The following is a 21,835-nucleotide window of genomic DNA, read 5'->3' on the forward strand; positions in this document are numbered from 1 at the left end:
TCCTCATTCCCCCTCCTCGGCGCCCCAACATCCTCCCACTCCCCCATCCACTCCATCAACCCACCCCAACTCCGACACTCATGCACAGTCCCAAACCCCGTAACACCGCCCAGCGTCTCATTCTTGACCTCTCCCGTAAGATCCGGCGTGCACATGAGCGCCTGCCGCAGCAGATCGATACAATGCCGCATATGCTTTGGCGAAATCTCGGGCGGGATGGCTTCGGGCTTCAAAGGCTCGGAGGAAGATGACATGGCTGCGTCGAACGCGGTCCAGTAGGAGGCGCGCAGCGCGTTCAGGCAGTGCAGCTGGTGGAACTAAGAGAGCGCTGGGTATTAACATAGGACGCCATCGGTAGGAAGGAAGCGATGGATTGGATTGCTCACTTACCACTGCATATGCGCTCCGCTCAGGCGCGATGTCCGGATGATTAAAGAATCCCCCGCGCTTTGGGAAGAGCGCGCCCCAAGCTGCATTGCTCGCATTGGAAGGCTCGCCGAATAACTGCTCTTGTCGGAACATTTTCTCCTCTGTGGCTAGGGCGAAAGGGGCTGTGGGAGTAGACGCATGCTGTCTGAGCCTGCTTTTGCCAATGAAGATGCCGATGAGTAGGAAGACGAGGGAACACACTGCTAGGTAGATATTTTGGGAGAAGCGGGTGCTGTTTTGATGCCGGCTTTGGTGGTGAGATGGGGTTCTTGCGTGAGGTTCTGCCGGTGGAGGTTCTTCGGTTATCGGGGGTAGTCTGGTGTAGGAGTATGTGCGGGGTTTTGAGAAGGAGGGGAACATGTTTGGGGAGGTGGGCGGGAGGTAGTAGACTGCTGTGATTTAAGAAATTTTAAGAAGTAGTATGATGGTTAGGAAAATATTGTATCTCAGAAACGAACGAAGAAGAACGAGGTGCAATGTGGAGTTTCCTGGATCGAATTCCTGGACTGAATTTACAAGTTAGGGAGCTGGGTTTCGATCGTCTAGTCCACGCTGTACAAGTACTGACTGACGCAACGTGGGCGGCCCCAATTCTGATCCACCCGAAAGCGGAAAATACGTTGATCGCGATACCAGCGCCATGCTACAACGAATTAACATGCATTAGCGTATATGCATTCGGGGTAGTACTCACATTGTAGTTCCCAGCACGCCTCCCAGCATGTAGACCAAGCAAAATCATCGACGAACAATGCCGGATGATGTAGATCATATAAACTCCAATAGGTTGCCTATTTCAGAAATCCATCGTTGCCTATATGACGGCATCGTTGTCCTAGGCTGATTTGTACTACCTACCTAAGGTAAGGTACCTGGGACCTAGCGACTCAATGGGGTTACATGCGGCGCTCCGGCTGGTGGTTGGTACAGGCGCGCATGCTTGACCAAGGAGCTGTCCCGGTTCAGGGCTACTGAAAATGCGCAACGTGGTACTGTCTGCATACCCGATCCCTGTATAGGGTGTTCTCCACAGCGTATCTTTGCCGGGTTGATCAAGTCGAAAGGTAGGATGCCATAAAGTAGACACAGCGCCTCTATGTTAGCCAACGACTTTCTCTCCACTCATCCGTCGTCACCTAATCTTTCCAAGCTCTCTGTTTTCCTCCCTACATTACCATCAACCCATCTAAGAACGCAACTCCAACTTGTCAACATGCGTTTCGCTCTCGCCATTGCGGTCTTCATTGCCGCTACTTCTGCCGCCCCGGCCAGCAAGCCTAAAGGTACGTACCTGCTATTGATTCATTGCGTCAAAGGTCCGGGATAACATTGCGCAGTGGAAGATGCTATCGCCTACGCCGAATCCTACAAGGAACGGTAGGTCACATATCCAGAGAGCTACAAGAGAGGAGACGCTGATATCACCTATCCCGAAAGCTACAAGCGATTGCCTGACGCCGATGCCGAAGCTGAGGTTGCGTATCCGGAGGCTTACAAGGAGAGATATTGAGACGCGATAAGAGGAGGGCGGGACTCGTATGTCGCTATCCATAGAGTCTGTGAAATAGACCAAGATGTAGCTCCTATATTACAGTCGCTTGTTTTTGTTCTCATATTGACCATATTACGTCCGGAAGTCTTTCAATTCGCACATCCGGCATCGCTCATGCAATGAATGGGTACTATAGTTGATGGCGCTGTCTTCCGTGCTCTTCTAATCAGCTTCTACGATAAAAATTTTATAAATTTTTTTTTGGGATGTGTTCCATAGTATCGTCTCCCAGTTCCGTCGGCAGTCCATGTCCCGCTATGGATTAATAGACGTCTCGCTATCTTGTGCTCAGCGTATCTTGCCATGGCGGTGACACCTGCGAGCCTCAAGCTCGTTCGCTAACTAGGCCTAGCAAGAAAGAGGCACTAGAAGTCAGGATCCACTAGAAGCTTGTGGCCGAAATCGCTCCTTGACTTTCGTAGAAGCATGCGATGCTGAATTGCGGGCCGAGGCGGACTGCAGACAACTCCCGAGGTCATCTTATAGTGTGAGATTTTCATTCAGGAGTGCTGTTTCAGCTAAATGATTTATAGGATGTTTGAAGAAATGTTTTGCATATATTTCTCGAGGAATTGATGGGCTGTGGACCTGCGGAGATGTGACGTTGACGTCATCGGGCAGGCTTTTGAATTCGGTATCGCACCACCTCAACAAACCATTACAACCATCGCCCGCATACCTTCATATCAACCTCCTAATGGTTAAGATCCCCAGCTAAATAAATAAACCGTTTACATTGGAATCCATAAGGAAGCAAGGGGCGGCGGAGCTATAACAGTAATAGTCCACTTCATCTTGCGGGGAGTGCGACTGAGTACCTCGCAGAAAATAACTAACTCAATGCCGCACACCAACGGGCATCTTTTGGTTTCTGATCGCAAAGTCCGTTATCGTCACAGAGAGTGTCCCGGCAATGTCAAAAGAGCAAGGGAAATCCAAGTCACCAGTCCGCGAACAACTCGCGTCACTCGTGCACTGGGCTTCGGGCCCGAAATCGAGTTTAGCGATCCAAGGACGGCGACGGATAGTTGGAGGAGCGATGTTAACACCAGACGATTAGCGGCACAATCGAACCGCCAAAATGGATGGAAAGCAACCGCCCCTTTCAACGCGATATTAATTATCTAGCCGGGAATGCTGTATACGTGAATTATGCTCACTCTTCCAAGCAATAGTCTACTGGAAAGAACTCTTGAAGTATCATTGGGTTTGTTTCCGACGTACTCGGGTTGTGTAGAGGACCAGTGGAGCTTCGGCTCTCGTTCCACTCAAACGAGTGCGTGGTTTGTAAATCGTACATCGCATCTTCGGGATTGCGAGTCAGCAATATGGAAAGTTGTTAGGTGGATGGCAGGATCAGAGAGCAATGCATGGTCCGGAACTAAGACGACAGCCTAAACGCCGGGGACAAGCGGACTTACGCGCCAATGCGCAGTTAACTCACACTTGTGAAACGTTCGGAGAAATCAATCGCCCGAAACGCCTTCTGCTTGCACACTTGAAATACGAATTAGAGTTAGCGTCGTAGGGTTGAACTCGCACATTCCACGGGATCCTTCGGACGGACGATGGCACGCACGTATAAAAGAGCTTCCGCATGAGAGTGGAGCACCGCCAGCAGCCATCACATTCGTCTTTTGAGGAACTACAATCGACTTACTACATTATGTCTGGGAGCAATTCCATTAAGAAGGTCGCTGTTGTCGGGGTAAGTCATGCTGCCTACATCCACTTATGCAAGCGCTAACCCATAACAGGCCACCGGTCACGTGGGGGCTCCCATGGTCGCCGAGCTGCTGAAGACAGGCAAACACTCCGTCACGGCCATCACTCGCAAAGACAGCACCGCAAACTTCCCTTCTGGTGTCAACGTTGCCCGCGTGGACTACTCCTCTCAGGACTCGCTGGTTTCCGCTCTCAAAAGCCATGACTTCCTGATCATCACTCTCGGCGTACGCGTGCCTGAAGAAACGCACAGCAACATCGTCAAGGCCGCTGCAACGGCTGGTATCCCTTATGTCATGCCAAACGTATATGGCTACGACATCCTGAACGAGAAACTGTACGGCGAGTCTGTCTATGGCGCAGCGTCCTTCCGCAGCATCAACGACGTCAAGAACGCTGGGCTGAACTATATGGTCATGTGCTGCGGCTTCTGGTACGAATGGAGCCTTGCGCTTGGGGAGCCATGGTACGGCTTCAACATCAAGGACAAGAAAGTCGTCTTCTTCGATGACGGCACGACCAAGATCAACACCAGTACTTTGGAGCAGTGCGGCAAAGCTGTAGCGGCGCTTCTCAGTTTTCCCATCACGAGCGAAGGCTCTGGTAAGCCCGCGCTGGAGGATTGGAAGAACAAGCCTCTCTACATCTCCAGTTTCTTGATCAATCAGCGCGACATGTTGGATAGCCTTCATCGCGTAATGGGTACCAAGGACGAGGAGTGGTCCATTGAGTATCAGCCAAGTGAGCAACGCTACAAGACTGCCGTTGAGGATATGCAGAAGGGGAACATGCTGGGGTATGTACGCTCCCTGTACTCAAGAGTGTTCTATCCGACCGGAGACGGCAACTTTGAAGCCAACAGAGGTTTAGCGAATGAGGTGCTGGGGCTGGAGAAGGAGGACCTTGACAAGGTGACCAAGTGGGTGGTTGATAAGATCGAAGAGCACGGTGGCAGTCCGTTCTCCGTCAATATGCTCTAGAGGCTTCTGAAGACATCGTAGACATATCGGCGTCGTCAGAGGAATGACGGACAACTATCCCTTGTATTTTAGTCTATACAAGCAGTCTTGCTCTTTAGATATATGTTCCTTGCTGAACGCATTATGACCGTGCATCGCCTCTAGACACAGTTCGCGACTGGGTTATCACGAGCAAGTCCGCAGATCATGCGATCGCCTTTCTCGTCTCCATACACCCGTTTGATCTCACTCCTTACGTTCCCCCACTGGTTTCTAGAACCCTGTATCGCAGCCAAAACAGCCTTGTCAATGTTCCCAGCCACCTCGTTCCTCGGCACACCGTCTGAATCCCCTTCGATGTTTCCATTCAGCTCTATGATGCCATGATCTTTATTCATAGTATGGTGCGTCACACGATCCTCGCAGTCGCCAAATCCTTCCGCACGATCTATCAGGACATAACAACCCGTCGACAAGCCCCGTGGAACCTGCCCAGCAATAGCAGTCGTAAGCCGAAGATCCAGGAACGGCGCCGCATCCGTGCGATTCAAACCAGGAGGATTCGTGACCGAGATGGAATGAGCAGAATTGGGCAGATCAGCCCAGTTGCTATGCGCGTAGAAATCCTGGACGCCATGGAGTGCGTGACCAAAGCCCTCCAAGACGACGCACTTGGCATTATCGCTTGTGTTATCCGTCGTCTCTCGATGATCATGGTCGCACTCGTCCTCGTCGCCTAGTTCCGTCATGTCTTGTTTGATGCTATTACTCGCATCTAGCATCCTCACTGCGCCTCGAATAGCCTGGCCGAACCGCATGCGCAAATGGTCTACACAGGCCTGCAGCTGCTCTGTCGCTTGCTGTCTTGTCCGAGGATACCCTTCCACATCCAAGAAGTCCGCATCGTCGCAGTGTGCCTCGGGCCCTTCGGGTTGCAGATCGTCCGGCGAACCCACCATCCCGTTGTCGCCCAAGAAGGGGATGCTGCCCACATGGGTGCCAGCCAGATTGGAGAGGGAAATGGGCTCAAAGCAATCGTATGGTGGCGCGGACACCGTATCAGCGGGGCATTGGAACGCTAGGCGGGTTATCATCTCATGTTCATTGTGCTGCCCCAAGCCATTTATCGTGCCGAACGGTTTGCATGCTACGAGACATAGCAAACATCCCAAGGTAACGATAACCGTCCTGCAGATGAGATGAGAAGTTTTCCTGGTTGATGTTAGTGGTGCGAGGATGGACGATTGGGCCAGTGACTTCCATGTTAAATAAAGGTATCATCACTACACCTATGCCGTCGTGCTTGAAGCGGTATAGCTAGGACAACCAGAGTCGACACTTTGGCGTACAGTGATGGAAGTCTTAGGCCAACTCAGGGCAAAATAGCGATTCTCATCTGAGTACTATGACTGGCGAAACTTGCGGGTGCCCTTTCCGCGGTAAGGACTTGAGAGGGTGGGGTAGACTGCACGGTATATCCCTTCCTTCTTATAGGTTCGAAGACAGCCCCAAACGTCAGAAAGCTGACAATAATAAATATCTAGCCCCCGAGAAGGTAAGGATATAATCTCTTGGAATCTCTACCCTGGAAAGGGGGTCCGCATCTTTGGCGGTCATCGATACCAAGCTTGGAAGGTCGACGAATATTCGCTTCCCATACCATGATTTCAAGATCCCGCGAACACCAATGTCACCCGTGCAGCAGACAGGCGCAGCCAAGAGTCCGCAATCCTAGAGGGAGCAAAAAGCAGGGTTCGCGGGCGGGGCGGTGTCGAAATCGGCTGAAGATATCAGCACGCCTTCGCTTGAGCAGCCCTTCCTTTGTCGGCAACGTATTCGCACCGCGCATAAGACGAGGTAGTGTGATTAGGGCCAGATCGGTGACCTGGTTGTTAAGGCCTTCGGCTGCCAAGTAATGATACAGACTGACTTTTAAAGGGCTGTTGAATAGCTAGCCATGAAAATAGACGTACTAGAGAGGCTGGCGTAGAATTGATTGCGGCCTCGTACCCCAATGCGTGTGCCAGGGTTTGAGACAAGCGGCAGCCACACCTCCAGGCAAGCCTCGGCCCGTCACATGCCTTCGTGCAGGAGACAGCCTTTCGATCGCCGTCTGCTGTTGCAGGATGACTTTAATAACCACCTTGGCCGTCTAAACCTGCAGCCAGTGGATTATGACCTGCGGTTGTGTAACTGGGCAGCTCCACGTACTCAGTCCCTCTGATCCACTAAATCCATGATAGAGATCCTGAGTCGGCGCCGCTGTGCCTCTGTGAGCAGAAAGATGTCTGAAACTAGGCAGTTTGGTATCTCTTTCCTCCACCATATTGATAGAGCTTGCCATATCCCATCATCACGGAGCGCCCATTGAAAGTGCAACATTTCTAAAGATGGCGGTAAACGGCTGGCGAAATCTAGAGGCCTCTCCTGCTCGTAGGAGTACTCATAATAGAATTGTCCCTCTGGCAGTGCTTCACCGTCCTTATCTTCGCTAGCGAGCGTCGTTCAGGTACACCGTGAAGCCTTCAGCTTCTGTAATCCGCGGAGGGTAGGGGGTGGGGGAACCACATGCGCCTCTCCGTTTTCGTATGTATACCTCTCCAGGGCCTTTATCCCGATGAGTATATCCTCCAGCGCCTCTGGGGCAAAAAAAGAAATGCTTGAAAAGAATGCGACAGCAACATGAGTGAGACTCTTGAAGGGTAGGGTGGTCGCTTGGACCGGGACTGTATACGCGATCGGGACGCGCTTCACCAGATCGAACAGCTCCCGGAATATGATTCGTGAATCGGAAGACCCTAAATTTCGGTGCCAGAGCGACCAAAAGCATTGCAATTGATGACCCCCAAGATAACGGGGAAGGGTCTTGTGTGGTAGTCGGATGAAAAGTGTGAGGCATTGCCAAGGCGCTAAATGCGCGCCAAAAAGCCACCTAGGTCAAGACGAGGAAGGCGTCGCCTTGGGGACGTTGAACCTCATGTTTCACCTCTGCATTCAACCGCCCACTTTTCAAAGCACGAGACGCTGGCTCATCAGAATCCCTCGACAATTCTTCATCACTCATCCGGATATGACACCGGCATGGAGACACTCTCGGGCCGGCCGCCGCGCTTACGCGTTCAGCCTTGATGCGCGGGCTATGCGGATACTGATACGCTTTAAGAAGACCTTTCCGCTTCAATGTTCTACAGGTATATCCTCACAAGCCGGGAATTGAGCGGCTACGACGATACCGCAGTAAGGTTGACATACACCTCCACAACAGGTACCTTAATCCCCGAATTGGCCTGTCATGCTCTATTACCGGAATGCGATTCCGGCTCATCGCCATCTTGTCCTTCGACCTTCCATTAAACCCAATAGGCTCATTGCCCTTGGAAGAAGTCATTGCCAAGTTCCCGACGCGTCTGCTACCACCACCACCTCGGTAGTTACACCCTTCGCGTGGCACCTCTTGTGCTTTTATATGCCGACTTACAACTCCATCCCTGGACAACCGAATGGCCTGGCTCAAGCGAACCAGCCGCAATCACGATCCGAAATGGAACCGTTGGGTAGGCAGCTGTAGTCATCTAAGGTCCGTTCTTCACAGCGACAGTCACACAAATGGACCCAAACGGAAAGTCCTCCCTTAGTCACGCACGCCAAAGGATTGATGAACGGCACCAAGCCCCAGAGCATAGCGGCTACTACGTCGGGTCCATTATCTTTCCTAACTTGTAGAATGGAAGCTCGAGCGCGTGATCGTCTGAGCCGGAGCACATTGCACACAACGATATCCATCGACAATGAAGCTGCGTAGGACATCGAAAACTCCCTCAACATACCCGGCTTTACATATCCCGCTCCCATTTTCCTCAAAATTTCATATTCTGCTTGCTGAGTTCTCAATTCGTTTCCAAGCTATTGTGTTGCTTTTTCCACTCCCTTCGGATCTGCCGCTGCTATGGCGCTCTTGTCTCTTCTCCTTGCTTTACCCATCGTAAATGCTCTCCCCAGTACGATATCAAATGCCTCCCTCGAAAGCGGCGACGTCCACACTCGGGATATCACCAAGTTGTGTCTTTGGACCAACTGCAATGGGAAGTGCCCAGTAGGATTCAGTCCGGTCCCACGTGCCACCGGCGGCCAAGGCGAAGTCATGCTCGATAGCACTATTTGCAACGGCCCTGGTCTCTCGGTGTTCTGCTGTCCGAGCGCCTCCCGCTACCTACGTGTACGTGGAGAGGACACAGAGGCTCCGGTGCATGCCGACCCGGGTGCGGCCAAGGCGAAGTGGAAGTTGGCACTCTCCGCAGGGGATGCTCCTCGAAGCACCAGAGCGCCTGCTGCACAGCAAGTCCCGCATTGGAGGCATACGGTCAATGCAAGTGGCACGGCGAAGCTCCGATCTGTTCAAAGTCAGAAAAGTCGAAAACCCCCACTCATGCTCCATGCAGCGATGAATACCCCGAATTTGTCCTCGCCGCGAGTGCTGGGTTTGGGGGCGAACAGATCTGCGACTCTGGTAACGGTTTACGCCCACTCTAATTATTGCACGGCTGATATCAGTGCAGGCGCCAAAAGCTATTGCTGCAAACAGACACCGAACGAATTCACCATGTGTAACTGGTTCAAAAAGGAGACACATTCGCAACCCGACAACGTCTGCGAGCCCTCTTGCCCACCTAATCACGTCAGACTTTCCGTTCAGCGCGGTGACTGTACCCAAGGCCATGAAGCATTTTGCTGCGCTGGGGGGGCGCCACCACCTCCTCCTCCGCCACCGCCGCCGCCGCCTCCTTCTCCCTCGCCTCAGCCTCAACCCCCATCTACCCCGGGTTGGGTCAAACACGTGAGCGATTTTGAGCGTGCAGCACAATTGTAAGTATCCGAGCACTCCCTTCATCTATTGTCCTAGCTGATGAGGGTAAGCTACGTGCAGAATCATGGAACCGACAGGTGCCCGGTGGGTCTTGGACTCAACCTCGAAGAGTAAGGTATCCCTCTCCATTGACATTGAAGCTGTTACTGACAGCTGCGGCATAGTTGGACTGTGCCGGATCTGATTGCCGAATCTGCAAGCGCAGTGGAGAGTGAGGGGATATCTGCTGGCGCGACCGACTTCGACACACAATGTAAGTATGCCCACATCGACATCAGAGCATTCCTTATCCGCGCTCTCGGCATGCGCAGGAAAAAGAAGAGCGAGGAAACTATGCAAGAGATCGATATCTATGACAGGGTGCTAGGGAGATTCCAAGGCTCCTCGTACGCTGATCTGGGCCAATATCTCGACGACCACCCTCTGCAAAACCCCCGCGCCGTTGTGGATGAACTACTGTACGACATTCCAGCATGGAGCCAAAGGATGCGTGCTATGGACGTCTTAAAAACACGGATCTGTCAATATCCTGGTCAATTAGTATCGACAGGAGACACATTTGGAGCGGGATCCGATGGCATAAGTTGGACGAATACTACGACGGCGTCTAATCGCTCCTCTGCAATCTTCCCGAGGCACTTTTTCTCTGATCCTAAGGCGCCAGACATTCCGCCAGCTCCCAATGACGGAGTTCCAACTTTTGGCACTATTTTTCGTGGCATCATCAATGGTGAGATCTCCATACGCCACCATCTGTCACCAGTTCTTCGCCGCTAATCAATATTTTTAGGATACCTTAGTCTCCATTATGCGAGATGGATGTGGTACGCCGGCCGGCGTTCTCGCTGGCCAGAAGGGTGAGCGGATTTCATTATGGCGGGCCCCTTTTGGAATATGGTCGCTAGGCTCCTATAATTCTGCAACTGGCCTTTCTGCATGCAACTCTTGGGCTAACCCATGTGAAGGCCCATGCTCGAAGTCGCGTACTGGATCGGACCGCGTCCTGGCTATACGGAAGACCCGATATCAGACCGGAATATGCGTCTTGACATTTACCGAGACCAGCGTCCATATCATTTACCCCTGGGTGTACGCGACCGATGGGTCGTCCTCCACATTCACTTCCCCGGAAACTCCCCGCACATCTTCCGAGACATCGGTGGTCACACTTATGTCAGTGTGGTACGTCCGGGCCTTCACATTGGCATGACCTTGCACTGACAAGCTGTATGTACAGTCAGGTATCACGATGTACCATGGCCAATACGCGACAAACCAAGAGGGGGCGTACTGGCAAGTCTACAACCGGGAGAATGGACGAGAAAGCAACTTCGATTACAACGCTCGTCTGGTCGTTAATTGCCCGTGGTACTTTGACGCCCAATCAGTGCCCGCCGGCCGAAGGCCAGGCATCATCCCCATTGGACATGCGGTGGACGCCCCATACGCTGACGTTCCATACTGGGGTGATTTCCTGACAGTTATGACCGGCCTCTACAACATGGGTTATCTGTCGCAACGTGGCTTTCGGGCGATCCTAGCTTCACCACATTACAATGACCACGGAGAAATCTTGCCCAGTCCAGCGGCACCCGCTTATAAGTCCTTATCCACTCCTACCGTCCTGACGAATAACATGATGGTTGCGCCCTGGCACACGAACTTTAGATTCGACGAACATGGGCGATTCATCTACAACATTCCAATGCCGCCTTATCCTTTGCCTTTGTTTGTGCCCGGTCCTCCAATTCCGCCTCCACCTTCGCATTCAGCACCTCCCCCTCCCCCGCCGCCTCCGCCGCCTCCGCCACCTGGACCGCCTCCACCACCTCCACCACCTCCACCGCCACCTCCAGCTCCCCCTGTCCCTGCTTCTCTCTGACCGTTCGGTGGTAAGACTACTGAGCACTGGGGTGGATGGAATGATGAGGGCTCCAGGGCGCTGATCGTGAGTTGAGAATGGATGCTATTGCTTGGTAATACGTATATGTTTTGGGTTGGTGATACCGGCAGGTTCACGTCGTGTCCCCCGTATTCTATTCCCGCGTTCGTGTCACTCGTTCACCTTTTCGTAGCTACACACAAGTCCAGTCTCTCATTCAATTCAAGACGGCTTTCCAATCTCTCTTGGCCATCTCATGCACACGATACGTGACTGAACAGAAACCCCACATGATTTGTCTTTATCCCTGCGCCATGCAGAAAGGGGGCCGGTCAATCAAAGGTGATTGATGGTAGCACTACCCGAAGCATCCCTGACGGAATCCGATTTGAGTACTTGTCCGGGACTGGATGCCTACATTTCCTATCCGGCTAAGCTAACATCGAGCTCAGGCTCAACGCTCTCCGACTCAGTCCATGCAGACGACGCGAGGGACACCACATCCCAGTCCTCCACTAATCTTTCACTGTTCGTATCATCTTCCTCTTCCGACTCTACCACCTCATCGCCGCACCCCTCCCACCCTCCATCCCACCACTCCCGCCTCTCTTCAACGTCCTCACCCCGAAACTTCGCACATGAGCACCATCCGCTCTTACATCCCCACGCCGTCGCATACCAGGGTCCACCTTCAAGAAGGCGATGCCAGTTCCATTGGACCTCTCTTTCTTCTCCCGCCCGGCTCGCTCCGGTTCTACCTGCCACCACTATTCTCCTCTCTTCTCCCTCACTAGCATGTCCTTCGTCTTCGGCCTCCGACTCATCCGGATGCCAGTGCATATCATCCCAGTCAAGATGCAAATTATGGTCAAAGCACCAGTCCTCGTATCGGAACCAGTCCAAGTCGCTGATCCATTCTTCGCGGAAGAGGTCGGAGCGAATTGTGCGTTTGGTGGTCTGCTGGCGGTGGTATTTTCCGGGAGGTTGCTTGTGATGGGCACGACTCTTGTTCGTTCGAGAGCGGTGGTAATGTTTGGGGAGCGCTGTGGATCGGAAATCGGCGGCTGGGTTGCCACGGGCATCTAGAGTGCTGAAGAAGGTCTCGGACGGCATTGTGAGGGTCGGAAAGGGCGGTAGTGCGCGTAATGAAGAGGACTGCGCGGAGAAGATGGAACGGAGGCTTGAGCTGTTGTAAGTCTAGACGGTTAGCAGAGATCAAGAGTTTATTTGTAGGCACTGCTTTGGCAGCGTCGACCACGAGTATGACTCCATGACATGGGCGGAGGACGAGGGCTGAAGGCGGAGCAGAGAAGGGCGAACGTTGAAGGGCGGAAGCATGGAGATCAGAACGGGAGGCCTGAGGCTTGGGATGGCGGTGCCTGTGGCTTCTCCGGGTCCGACTCCGTACCGCACTCTGCTTCGTTTCCATCGTTATCTCTGAACTCGAGGGATATTCAAGTGTATCATGATGTAGAATGAAGACCCTTGTTTGCTGGTATGCTTCGAAGGGCTGGCCATCGTCGAGGTTGATGGTATTTCGGAAAGACAATGATCTCTGCGAGAATCGTGGACAGTACTTCGTATTGCGGGAACCTGTAAGAGGTGAAACGCTTAGACTGCGTTATATATATGCTAGCACCTCCTACGGACGGTTGTGAGGCGTAGGAAAGTACATGTTGGAGAGGAGAGGTCTCGAGATCCAACATCAGGGTCCTAGCCTGGCATGCTACTCATTTCATGGTTCGTCAATCCGGATCTTTCCTATTTGCGGCTGCTTGAAGCTACCTATAGCTATCTTAGGCGGATGGCTGCGGGAAAGGAGCTCCGAATATCCCCAGGCAACTTTTCGAAACACAGAGCATTCCAAGTCGCCTGACCAATCACGCGCGAGAGATTTCCAGAATTCCTGAAAATCCGTCCAATCAACAAGCAGAGTTCCACCTATTCTCCCCGCTCCCGCCTCCAAAAGCCTCACCCACCAAACATGCTTCCACAATCTTCCGAAACTACCCTCAACGCATCACACGATACTCAGCTCACGCAGCATTGGGTGCAGCCCGCTTATTCATGCCGTCGGCGGCTGCCGCCCACGCTGCCACCCAACCGAAGGATTTTCGAGGACATCACACCACTCTCGCGAGAGCGTTTCCCTCGCCTCACCACAACACAAACCCCGCGCGCACGACGACTGGTCCAGAAGCGCAAAACGCTCGATCATGCTACCGCATCTGGCAATTTTGCAGCCGCGCCATTCTGGACGCTTGGTCAGGCCCGCGCTAGGCGTTCCGCAGGTCAGGCCAGATCGCCCGGCTGGTCGCCAGTAGGAGTTCCATGAGGGACGGTAATCATTCGGTGAGGAGGCAGCGCTCGCAACTTCTCAGGTGATACTCAGATGGTACGATATGTTTTGTGCGTGAGATTCCGCACACGTCCCTTTTGAGGACTGCCGCGTATATAGAGCTTGCACTCCGTCACAGTGGGATTCTCCATTCTCCACTCAAGTTCCAGCATCTCATCTCATACATACGATATATAATCCAAAAGGGCAAATTGTCCTACGGTCTACGGGGTATTCCACTCTCCAATCAGTCAACGGGTTACATATCATATCTCGACTCTCTTCGGCGTTAACGGTTCTCGACTCTTAACGACCATCGAACGAACCAAAGTCTCAACTCAGTAACGAGTCCACGAAACATCCCAATTCAATCGAAATGCCTCAAGCAACCCAAGTGCGCACTATGTTCCGCACCGCGGCCCGCTACCTCACGGAACCGCACCCATTCGCACGCAACCCGGTTATGCAGGCACCGCACGCAGTGCCCTGGGGCGTCTATGGTCGGAAGCTCGGTCGCACCGCTACTTTGTACGTCCAATCCTCCTCTACCCATCGATAAATAACTAACGCCGCCCAGTGTCGTCCCCACCGGACTCATCATCCTCGGCTGGCCGCTCGCCGCCGGTGCCTTCTTCAACAAAGTTGGCGTATGACTATTTGAAGCCGAGCGCGTACGAGCTGTACCAAGGAATAAGGAGAACGAGGTCGAAGCAAAGGAGGTGGAGGACCTGATATTGAATATGCGGTGGGATGATTGAGCAACAGCATAGTGGGGGTTGCTGCGGCTCTTGTTCGCTTCACTGTATATGTCTTCGGGGAGCAAGTTTGAGGATGCATTGGCATGGCGTTTGGGTGGTTGGGCCTGATTTGCGACTGCATAATAGCGTCTGGATGTACGAGTACATCGACGGCTGGGTAGACACCCGAAAATCAATTTCATTGAATCGACTGCAAGAACCAGTTTCCTCATTGCACGTGTGCCCCAGTACAATCCTTTCTGACGAAGCTTATAGTTCCAGAATGATCCTGCCGATACCCCTCGAGACACAGCTCAGCATCGCCTCGGCCTTCTCCTCCTCTAACAAACCGGTGCCTTTATGCTCCACTCTGCCCCCACAAACTTCAACCCTACAAGTCCCGCAATTACCCACCTCGCACGAACTATCAATGTCCATCCCGACCTCTCTCAGCGCATCTAGCAGTGTCTGCGTTGGTCCGACTTCTACCGTCTTACCGCTCCGCTTCAGCTCAGCTGTGAATGGATCGCCGGAGGTGGTCACGGTGAACTGCTCGAAGCGCACCGAAGAGTCCGGGACCCCGTATTCCTTGGCGGTGGAAGCTACAGCGTCTTGGAGGCGCTGGGGCCCGCAGCAGTAGATGTGAGTGTTGGTATCAGCGCGGGCAAAGACATCCGTCAAGTTGAGTCGCTGACCTTGAGACTTCTTGTATATCTTTGCGTTAGCGCCGAGCACGGCGATATGCTGCTTGAATGGGACCTCGTCTGCAACCGCGAAGTGGAGCTCATAGATCTGCTGGGTGGTCCGCAGGTGCTTGAGCGCAGCAAGAAAGGCCGTAATACCGATGCCACCGGCGATGATGATATGTTTGTCGGCGTCCTTAGCGAGAGGGAAGCTGGCGGTGATGCGTCCAAAGGTCAAGACATCCCCGGGCTGCGTCTGCTCGTGCATGTATTTGGAGCCGCCGCGGCTTTCGGGTTCAAGCGCGATACCAAGCTCGAAGCGCTTCGATGTTCCTCCAACCACGGAGTACGCCCTGACCAACTTTCCGCCCAACTTCACGCGTACATGACTCCCCGGTTCCACAGGTACGACGTCGTCTTCTTTCATCTCCTCCACCGCCTCCAAGACGAAAGTAGTGATCTTGCCTGTTTCCCTCCTCTTCTCAGCAATACAGTACTCCTTCCAGGTGTCGAAGTTCACCGTCTCGTCCCCATACATCCTTCCATTTGAATCCTCAGCCATCCCCTTGTCCAGTCTCTTCCGAAACGTCCGCCTGATCTCTTCACCCAGCGCCGGCAAGGCGACGATCTCCTTCATCATATCAATATTGCCCTTCTCGAGGAACATATAGTACATAATCCTCGCGACAGTCCACTCCGGGCTCGGGCGTTCCAGCAAGCGGATCATGTCCCCGGCATTCACGTGCCCTGGCTCGAGAACGCGATACAGCCACCCACACCTCAGCAGCGTCTGCGTCCGATTCGCCATATTCTTGACTTGGAAACGGTGATTCAGCTTATAACACGGACTCCTTGGCTCCGAAACCTCCAGCACCACCTCCCCAATCGCAACCTTATCCCCGATACACAACTTCCTTTCATCCAGCTCATCGGTAAACAAATTCTCTCCAAAAGCGCCTGGCCTGAACAAGTGAGCAGATTCGGGGATCTCAGCGGCCCAGACAGGGTAGTGCGCAGAGCTATATTGGTGGATCGCTTTGTCCGGGGAACGATGGGGTTCGTAGGCGTGCTCATCTGTTGAGATACCTGCTTTCGTGATTTCGACCGGGCCTGAAAGAGGCGTTTTGTAGATTGCAGAGGTCATCCCAGGCTTGGAGAAGACGGGTTTGACTTTTCCGGCGCGGAAGTGCGGGACTGGGTGTGGCGGGAAGAGAGGGGGGTTGCGGAGGGTGGAGGGGTCCGGGGGCGGTGGTGGGATCCAAGATGGGATGGCCATGGTTGAAGAGATTTTTTTTTACTCCAGACTCAGTGATTGGAGACGTTTGATATGGTGTTTAAGGTGGGCGAGGGTCGATGACCGCCAGCGGCGCGTTCGGGAAGGTGTACTCCGAAGCCTGAGCGGAGTACGGCGTGAGCACATCCGAGGGGAGTGGTTTAGGACTAACGGGCTAAATGCTGCTTACCATGGCCGTAGGTCAGAGAAACATACTTTTGAAGAGGTGGAAGACGCCGAATACCGCGTAAAGCGAGCAGAACGAGGATAGATCCGAAAAGCGACCGGTGAGGATCTTCACGACCCAGGCCTTGACGCTTCACCGAATGTGGCAGGAGATGTGAAGCAAGGAAGTGTAGACAAAGGATGGAAGAAAAGAAGAGGAGTAGAAGATATTGAGGAGGATTAGCTACTTATAGCTGTAGCTCAATTCGACGCCGGCTCGGGATCTAGACTGCCGATTCTCCTACCGAGCCTTTATACTAGAGTATGCCTGGAGATGTCCCGGATATGACTTCAGACGGCTGGAATACCCGTAGATAAAGCGCCGTGGGATCCGCCTGGTCTCTTTCCTGGTATAGTTGAAGGATGGGGCTTCGGCCTGCGAAGAGTGGGGTAAGGAAAGGCGACGGAACCCCCGACGACAACTCTAGTATATTCTCTCTACAAGAGACACCGAAGCTCCGTTCCCACATGATCATATAAATGAATGTATTCCAAGAGTCTTAAAGCCTGAGGTTCCTGGCAGGTTCGACCGGATCACGTGACAGAATGCCCCGGGCTCGGCTAAAGATTCTGGGGTTAATACTCTGACGTCACTTCGACACTCACAATGGCCAGAGCTCGAAACATAACTTCCACCTCTACATCCCTCACTCTTCATCCCACTTGGAAATACCCCCTTTCGCTCTTTCAAGTAACCTTCAATACTGTGACCAATTGAGTCCGACCCCTCTACCAAAGGCCTTGAACAATACGCAGGCCACCCGCAAAATCCACCTCTCGCTCAGCAACCACCACCTCCCACGACCGCAACCATGTTCCGCTGCCAACCCTCGCGCTTCTTCCTCCGGCGCGCAACCGTCTACCGCACGTACTCCTACCACCCCTCCTCGCTGCCGCTCCCACGCTTCCTCTCCACCACGCCAGCGACGCGCTACCCGCGCAAAGACACCATGGACAAGGACTCGCTCAATCCCAGCTCCTCCGAGTACGCCAAGTCCGGTACCGACGACGCGGCGGCAGGTTCAGACGCAGCATTCAACCCTGACAAGACGAGCCCCGAGGAGGCAGAGAAGACGGCCGAGAAGGAGAGCGGTGGCAACTCTTTGAATGTTAGCCCGGGGAATCAGGAGGTTAGCAAGCCGCGAGGGGACGAGGAAGGTGGTGCGCAAGGAAGTCCCAGGACATCGAGTAGCAGTAAGGGGAGTGCACCAAAGTCGGGAGGCGAGAAGAGTGGTTGAGGGTGTGGCACGACTAGGCGGCGGAACGGTAGGAATGTGGAGGTACAGGGTGGATATAAGAGGCTGGGTCGAGCAGGAGTCGTAAAGGACATGATTATATTCCAGCATGTATACGTAGCATGATAAGGCTCATCAAGGTTCGTATTTAAGGACATCTCCTGGGACCCTCACGTGTGCGAATGTGCGGCATGTATACCAAAAGCTCCACCCCGCTCGTGAAGGGGAGGTAAGAATCATTCTCTAAGCAAAAGTCCAAAGAGAGGGTATACTACCGGATTACAAGATCATATCAAACAGAAAAAGGCTGAACACCCTCGTCGTCTGACCATATCCCTCCAAGAAGAAACCTGGATCGCAAGCAAAACCACTTTGACCCTCAATGCCACAGTCAGCTCCAGCTCTGTGCGCACATGAAACACTACTTCTTCTCCTCAGTGCCCAGCTTCACAATCTCCGCCTGCGTCACCATCCACACCCCGTCCTCCCTCTTCCCCTCCAAACACATAACGCCCGCCTGCACCGCCGCCCTCGCAATCGTACTCGCCTCCTGGCCCCAGAAGTTCGTCAGCGCCGGACTAATCTTGCGCAGTGCGCCCGCAAAGCCGCGCACGACCGCCTCCACCGGCCGGCTCTCCGGCCGCGACCCCAAAATCATGCCCGGCCGCAAGATAACCGTATGCTTGAATCCTAGCTCCTTGACCCGTTCCTCTAGCTCGCCCTTCATCTTCAAGTACGGAAAGCTGCCGCTCGCGTTCGCCCCGCCCGAAGATATCAGCACGTATGTCTCCACGCCTGCGTCTTTGGCCGCCTTGGCGAGCTCTAGGTTCAGATCGACGTCGATCTTGCGCTGCGCTTCGACGCTGCCGGCGGCGCTGCGCGTGGTGCCGAGCGCGGAGAAGAAGACGCGCGGGTGCAGTTCGCGTGGGAATTGGGAGGCCCAGGTGGAGGTGTCCGTGGACGTGAGGGGGAAGAGCTTCGGGGAGGCGGTGGGGTTGGGGACGTCGCGGCGGGCGTAGGCGTAGACGGCGGAGATGGAGGGGTGCGTCAGGAGGGTGGAGAGGATGTGTGAGCCCTGGATGGGGAGGTCAGTATGCTTCCTTGGTGGGTTATTGGGGCTTTGGGGCCGTGGGAGGACGTACGACGAAGCCGGTGCTTCCGGCGAGGGTTGCGGTCGTCATTGTTGCTGGTGCTGTACTGTTCTGACGTCGAGGGATGCTAGATGCCTGCGATGATGAGTTCGAGAGCGAAGGTAAGTGCGTGTTATAAAGAAAAGGCGATCAAGTCAAGGTCGGATGCGAGGCCAGCTGTCGGCCGACAGATGTTTGAAGGGTCCATGAATTCGTCCGTTGCCGTCACGTCATCAGATTGCATGCATCCATGGCTTGCCGAGACACGTCGCGAACGCCGACAAAGCGGGGTCACAAAGGACGAACGACAAGGGCGCCGTGCAAAGCAGGTTGATGCGTTGCGGGCGTATACGAAGGCAGCCGCGGGGTGAGTAATCTAAGAGTTGAGTTTTGCGATGTCCGTCAGCATGCTGAGACGGAGCTGTCAGTCAAATTGAGCCAATCACCGATCAAGCAGCCATCTCCCAAGACCTTTTCCAAGATTCGAATGCAGATGGTAGACACGTCTTGATTTTCCTTCTCGGCGTTGAAGCCTTATGCTATGCCCTCCAGCATCTCTCTGATGCAATGCCACGTTGAATTGCCCTTGATGCTTTTCCGAAACGCCTTCCAGTCCCAGCACTCCCTAACCCTCTGCAATGTGGAGAATCACAGAGTAACAACACTCGCCTCCAAGACACCCTCAGGCCCAATCAACCCTTTAACAACATCCTCCTCGACCGGCTTATCGACCCCCAGAATCATCAGCGCCTCCGAACCTTCCACATCACCGTTCTGTCCCTCCTCCACATCGTCGTGCAGCGGCGCAACATTCATGAATTTGATATTGACGCCTGCCTTGCCTAGCTGGTTTCCAACATACCCGATCTTGCCGCAAGAGTCGAAATTGCGGCAGATGAGGAGCGTGCCTCGCGGGACGAATTCGCCCTTGAAGCGGTCGAGCCGTGAGATGAAGGGCTTGTTGCCAGATACGAAACCTTGAATGATTTGATCTTCCTCGGTCTCCTGCGGCTTGAGCGAGCGGGCCGCTGCTTCCGAGTTGGAGCGTGAGACGCCGGGACGGGCCTGTGAGGTTGAGCGGGATGCGCGGGCACGGAGGGTGATGAAGGATGAATAGGCTTTGTCTTCTACGTTCTCGCGACTCCGCTGCTCGTTAACCAGGATACCGCGTTCTTTGGCCAGCTGTTCCGCATTAACGATGTTGATATTCAGGCCGTCACTAGAGGTGATTGGAGTGAGGAGGCCCTTGACGAGGGCAGCGAAGAGAGGCTTTGTGGTGTTGCAGTTGGCGAGCGCACCTTCGTAGGTGATGTCGAAGGTTGTGCGGAAGTGCGTTGCGTTTACGCGCGAGGAGTAGTGTTGCGTGTAGAGAGAGCCCATCTTCTCGACCAGTGTGACAAATGGCTGCAATGTTCGGAACTCCTCCGGAAGGATGATGGGCGCATTGACGGCGGAGCGCGGAAGCTCTCCAGAAAGGATGGATACAACTTGCTCGCAGACGTCGATCGATACATTCTCCTGAGCTTCCTTGGTGGACGCACCGAGATGCGGTGTAGCAACACATTTAGGATGAGCAATTAGACGGCTTGCTGACGAGTCGGGCTGTGGTGGTTCCGAGGTGAAGACATCGATACCAGCTCCCGCAATCGTTCCGGCGTCTAATGCTTCTACGAGAGCATCCTCGTCGATCATACCACCTCTTGCAACATTCAAAATCCTGGCCGTGGGCTTCATCGTCGCTAGTTCCGCCTTGCCTATCATGCCTTTAGTAGACGCAATTAGAGGTGTGTGTAATGTCAAGAAGTCTGCTTCCTTGAGGAGGTCTGCGAGGCTGGGCTTCAGGGTGACAGATGCAGCTGCAGCCAGATTCGGATTTGCGTATGGATCATAGCCGATTAGACGCATGCTGAGGCCATTTGCAATCCGCGCGACAGTGAGCCCGACTAGGTATGCTTAGCAGGAGGATTTGGTGTGCATCAATTTCGGCCATTACATACCTTTTCCCAATCCCACAATGGCGAGCGTCTTGCCCTTCGCCTCTACACCAACCAGACGACTTCGTTCCCATTTCCCGGCCTTGATGCTCGAGCATCCATCTCCAATGTTTCGAGCAACAGCCATCATCACTGCCGCAAGTCAGCACGTCGTTGACTGAGAGATCTTCGTCCGCTTACGTGCAATGGTGTGTTCCGCAGCAGCGTTGATGTTTCCAGAAGGCGAATTCACAACAATGATGCCCAGGGAAGTGGCTTTCTGCACATCCACATTGTCAACGCCGACGCCAGCTCTTGCGACTACCTTGAGCTTCTTGGCGGCGTCGAGGAGCTCCGCGGTCACTTTGGTCTCTGACCGTACAATAAGCGCCTCATAGTCGCCAATGATGCTCTTGAGCTCATCAGGGCTCAGGCCCTTCTTCTCATCGACCTCGAAGCTATCCTTCAGCAATGCCAGCCCATCCGGAGACACCTTTTCAGGAATGAGGATCCTTGACTTCGCACCATTGGTCGGGACGCCCATGTTGGCTGTTAGAAGCGACGTTTGGAGGTTAAGAAAGGGTAATAAGTAGCGTAAAAGTCAACTGAGGTTGAAGAAAGAGGGAGTGAGCCCGTTTTTCTACTACTGAACGGACAATTAGACGGTCCGCTATCGGGCGTGGCTTCCTGCAAATTCATGCATCAGCTGCGTCCTTTGTATGGCACGCCTTACCTGTTCCGGCTTAGGGGACTACCCCGCCCCCGCGTCCCACGGATTACGCCACTGCTGTCTGTCACACTGACTGGTTCCCTAACGCGAACGCCGCCAT

The 21,835-nt window shown here is 53.8% G+C and overlaps 11 protein-coding genes across 11 annotated transcripts; 5 read left to right on the forward strand and 6 right to left on the reverse strand.

Annotated features, from left to right (window-relative positions):
- Window positions 1-17: 17 nt before the first annotated feature.
- BU26DRAFT_379493 (uncharacterized protein) lies at window positions 18-540 on the reverse strand (the record flags this gene model as incomplete). Its single annotated transcript, XM_033822558.1, has 2 exons — window positions 18-317; window positions 391-540. Coding segments are annotated over 2 exons (450 nt in total), but the record flags the coding sequence as incomplete, so codon positions are not given.
- Window positions 541-1,642: 1,102 nt separating this feature from the next.
- BU26DRAFT_564193 (uncharacterized protein) lies at window positions 1,643-1,939 on the forward strand (the record flags this gene model as incomplete). Its single annotated transcript, XM_033833262.1, has 3 exons — window positions 1,643-1,712; window positions 1,767-1,806; window positions 1,867-1,939. The coding sequence occupies 3 exons, from the start codon at window positions 1,643-1,645 to the stop codon at window positions 1,937-1,939; spliced, it is 183 nt and encodes a 60-aa protein (XP_033685337.1).
- Window positions 1,940-3,647: 1,708 nt separating this feature from the next.
- BU26DRAFT_424643 (putative oxidoreductase CipA) lies at window positions 3,648-4,686 on the forward strand (the record flags this gene model as incomplete). Its single annotated transcript, XM_033823579.1, has 2 exons — window positions 3,648-3,689; window positions 3,739-4,686. 2 exons carry the CDS (start codon window positions 3,648-3,650, stop codon window positions 4,684-4,686), a joined length of 990 nt encoding a protein of 329 aa, XP_033685338.1.
- Window positions 4,687-4,826: 140 nt separating this feature from the next.
- Window positions 4,827-5,759, reverse strand: BU26DRAFT_564195 (uncharacterized protein; the record flags this gene model as incomplete). The annotated part of the gene is made up of 1 exon (XM_033833263.1): window positions 4,827-5,759. One exon carries the CDS (start codon window positions 5,757-5,759, stop codon window positions 4,827-4,829), a length of 933 nt encoding a protein of 310 aa, XP_033685339.1.
- Window positions 5,760-8,611: 2,852 nt separating this feature from the next.
- On the forward strand, window positions 8,612-11,411 carry BU26DRAFT_550499 (uncharacterized protein; the record flags this gene model as incomplete). The annotated part of the gene is made up of 6 exons (XM_033832059.1): window positions 8,612-9,528; window positions 9,694-9,782; window positions 9,897-10,259; window positions 10,320-10,353; window positions 10,495-10,711; window positions 10,767-11,411. The coding sequence occupies 6 exons, from the start codon at window positions 8,612-8,614 to the stop codon at window positions 11,409-11,411; spliced, it is 2,265 nt and encodes a 754-aa protein (XP_033685340.1).
- A 423-nt stretch (window positions 11,412-11,834) lies between these two features.
- On the reverse strand, window positions 11,835-12,524 carry BU26DRAFT_504681 (uncharacterized protein; the record flags this gene model as incomplete). The annotated part of the gene is made up of 1 exon (XM_033826790.1): window positions 11,835-12,524. The coding sequence occupies one exon, from the start codon at window positions 12,522-12,524 to the stop codon at window positions 11,835-11,837; it is 690 nt and encodes a 229-aa protein (XP_033685341.1).
- Window positions 12,525-13,936: 1,412 nt separating this feature from the next.
- Window positions 13,937-14,474, forward strand: BU26DRAFT_300109 (uncharacterized protein). The gene is made up of 2 exons (XM_033821768.1): window positions 13,937-14,277; window positions 14,327-14,474. The coding sequence occupies exons 1-2, from the start codon at window positions 14,126-14,128 to the stop codon at window positions 14,400-14,402; spliced, it is 228 nt and encodes a 75-aa protein (XP_033685342.1). The 5' UTR covers window positions 13,937-14,125; the 3' UTR covers window positions 14,403-14,474.
- Window positions 14,222-16,376, reverse strand: BU26DRAFT_518736 (3-chlorobenzoate-3,4-dioxygenase reductase subunit). Its single transcript, XM_033828884.1, has 3 exons — window positions 14,769-16,376; window positions 14,327-14,720; window positions 14,222-14,277 (listed from the first exon to the last, which is right to left on the reverse strand). The coding sequence occupies exons 1-2, from the start codon at window positions 16,311-16,313 to the stop codon at window positions 14,547-14,549; spliced, it is 1,719 nt and encodes a 572-aa protein (XP_033685343.1). The 5' UTR covers window positions 16,314-16,376; the 3' UTR covers window positions 14,222-14,277; window positions 14,327-14,546.
- A 1,190-nt stretch (window positions 16,377-17,566) lies between these two features.
- BU26DRAFT_410949 (uncharacterized protein) lies at window positions 17,567-17,884 on the forward strand (the record flags this gene model as incomplete). The annotated part of the gene is made up of 1 exon (XM_033822942.1): window positions 17,567-17,884. A coding segment is annotated over one exon (318 nt), but the record flags the coding sequence as incomplete, so codon positions are not given.
- A 439-nt stretch (window positions 17,885-18,323) lies between these two features.
- Window positions 18,324-19,083, reverse strand: BU26DRAFT_530682 (NAD dependent epimerase/dehydratase family protein-like protein; the record flags this gene model as incomplete). Its single annotated transcript, XM_033830976.1, has 2 exons — window positions 18,324-18,977; window positions 19,045-19,083. The coding sequence occupies 2 exons, from the start codon at window positions 19,081-19,083 to the stop codon at window positions 18,324-18,326; spliced, it is 693 nt and encodes a 230-aa protein (XP_033685345.1).
- A 597-nt stretch (window positions 19,084-19,680) lies between these two features.
- BU26DRAFT_425187 (phosphoglycerate dehydrogenase) lies at window positions 19,681-21,549 on the reverse strand (the record flags this gene model as incomplete). Its single annotated transcript, XM_033823610.1, has 3 exons — window positions 19,681-20,975; window positions 21,030-21,158; window positions 21,207-21,549. 3 exons carry the CDS (start codon window positions 21,547-21,549, stop codon window positions 19,681-19,683), a joined length of 1,767 nt encoding a protein of 588 aa, XP_033685346.1.
- Window positions 21,550-21,835: the final 286 nt, after the last annotated feature.

The sequence above is a fragment of the Trematosphaeria pertusa genome (assembly GCF_010094035.1).
Source record: "Trematosphaeria pertusa strain CBS 122368 unplaced genomic scaffold BU26scaffold_6, whole genome shotgun sequence".
Classification (NCBI taxonomy): Eukaryota; Fungi; Ascomycota; class Dothideomycetes; order Pleosporales; family Trematosphaeriaceae; genus Trematosphaeria; species Trematosphaeria pertusa.

Excerpts from the sequence above, each read along its gene's own strand:
- BU26DRAFT_300109 (XM_033821768.1), top strand. The coding sequence starts at position 14,126 with ATGCCTCAAGCAACCCAAGTGCGCACTATGTTCCGCACCGCGGCCCGC. Across the intron at positions 14,278-14,326 it reads CTCGGTCGCACCGCTACTTT|TGTCGTCCCCACCGGACTCA; the intron begins GTACGTCCAATC and ends AACGCCGCCCAG.
- BU26DRAFT_518736 (XM_033828884.1), bottom strand. The coding sequence starts at position 16,313 with ATGACCTCTGCAATCTACAAAACGCCTCTTTCAGGCCCGGTCGAAATC. Across the intron at positions 14,721-14,768 it reads GGGGTATCGGCAGGATCATT|AATGAGGAAACTGGTTCTTG; the intron begins CTGGAACTATAA and ends GGGCACACGTGC.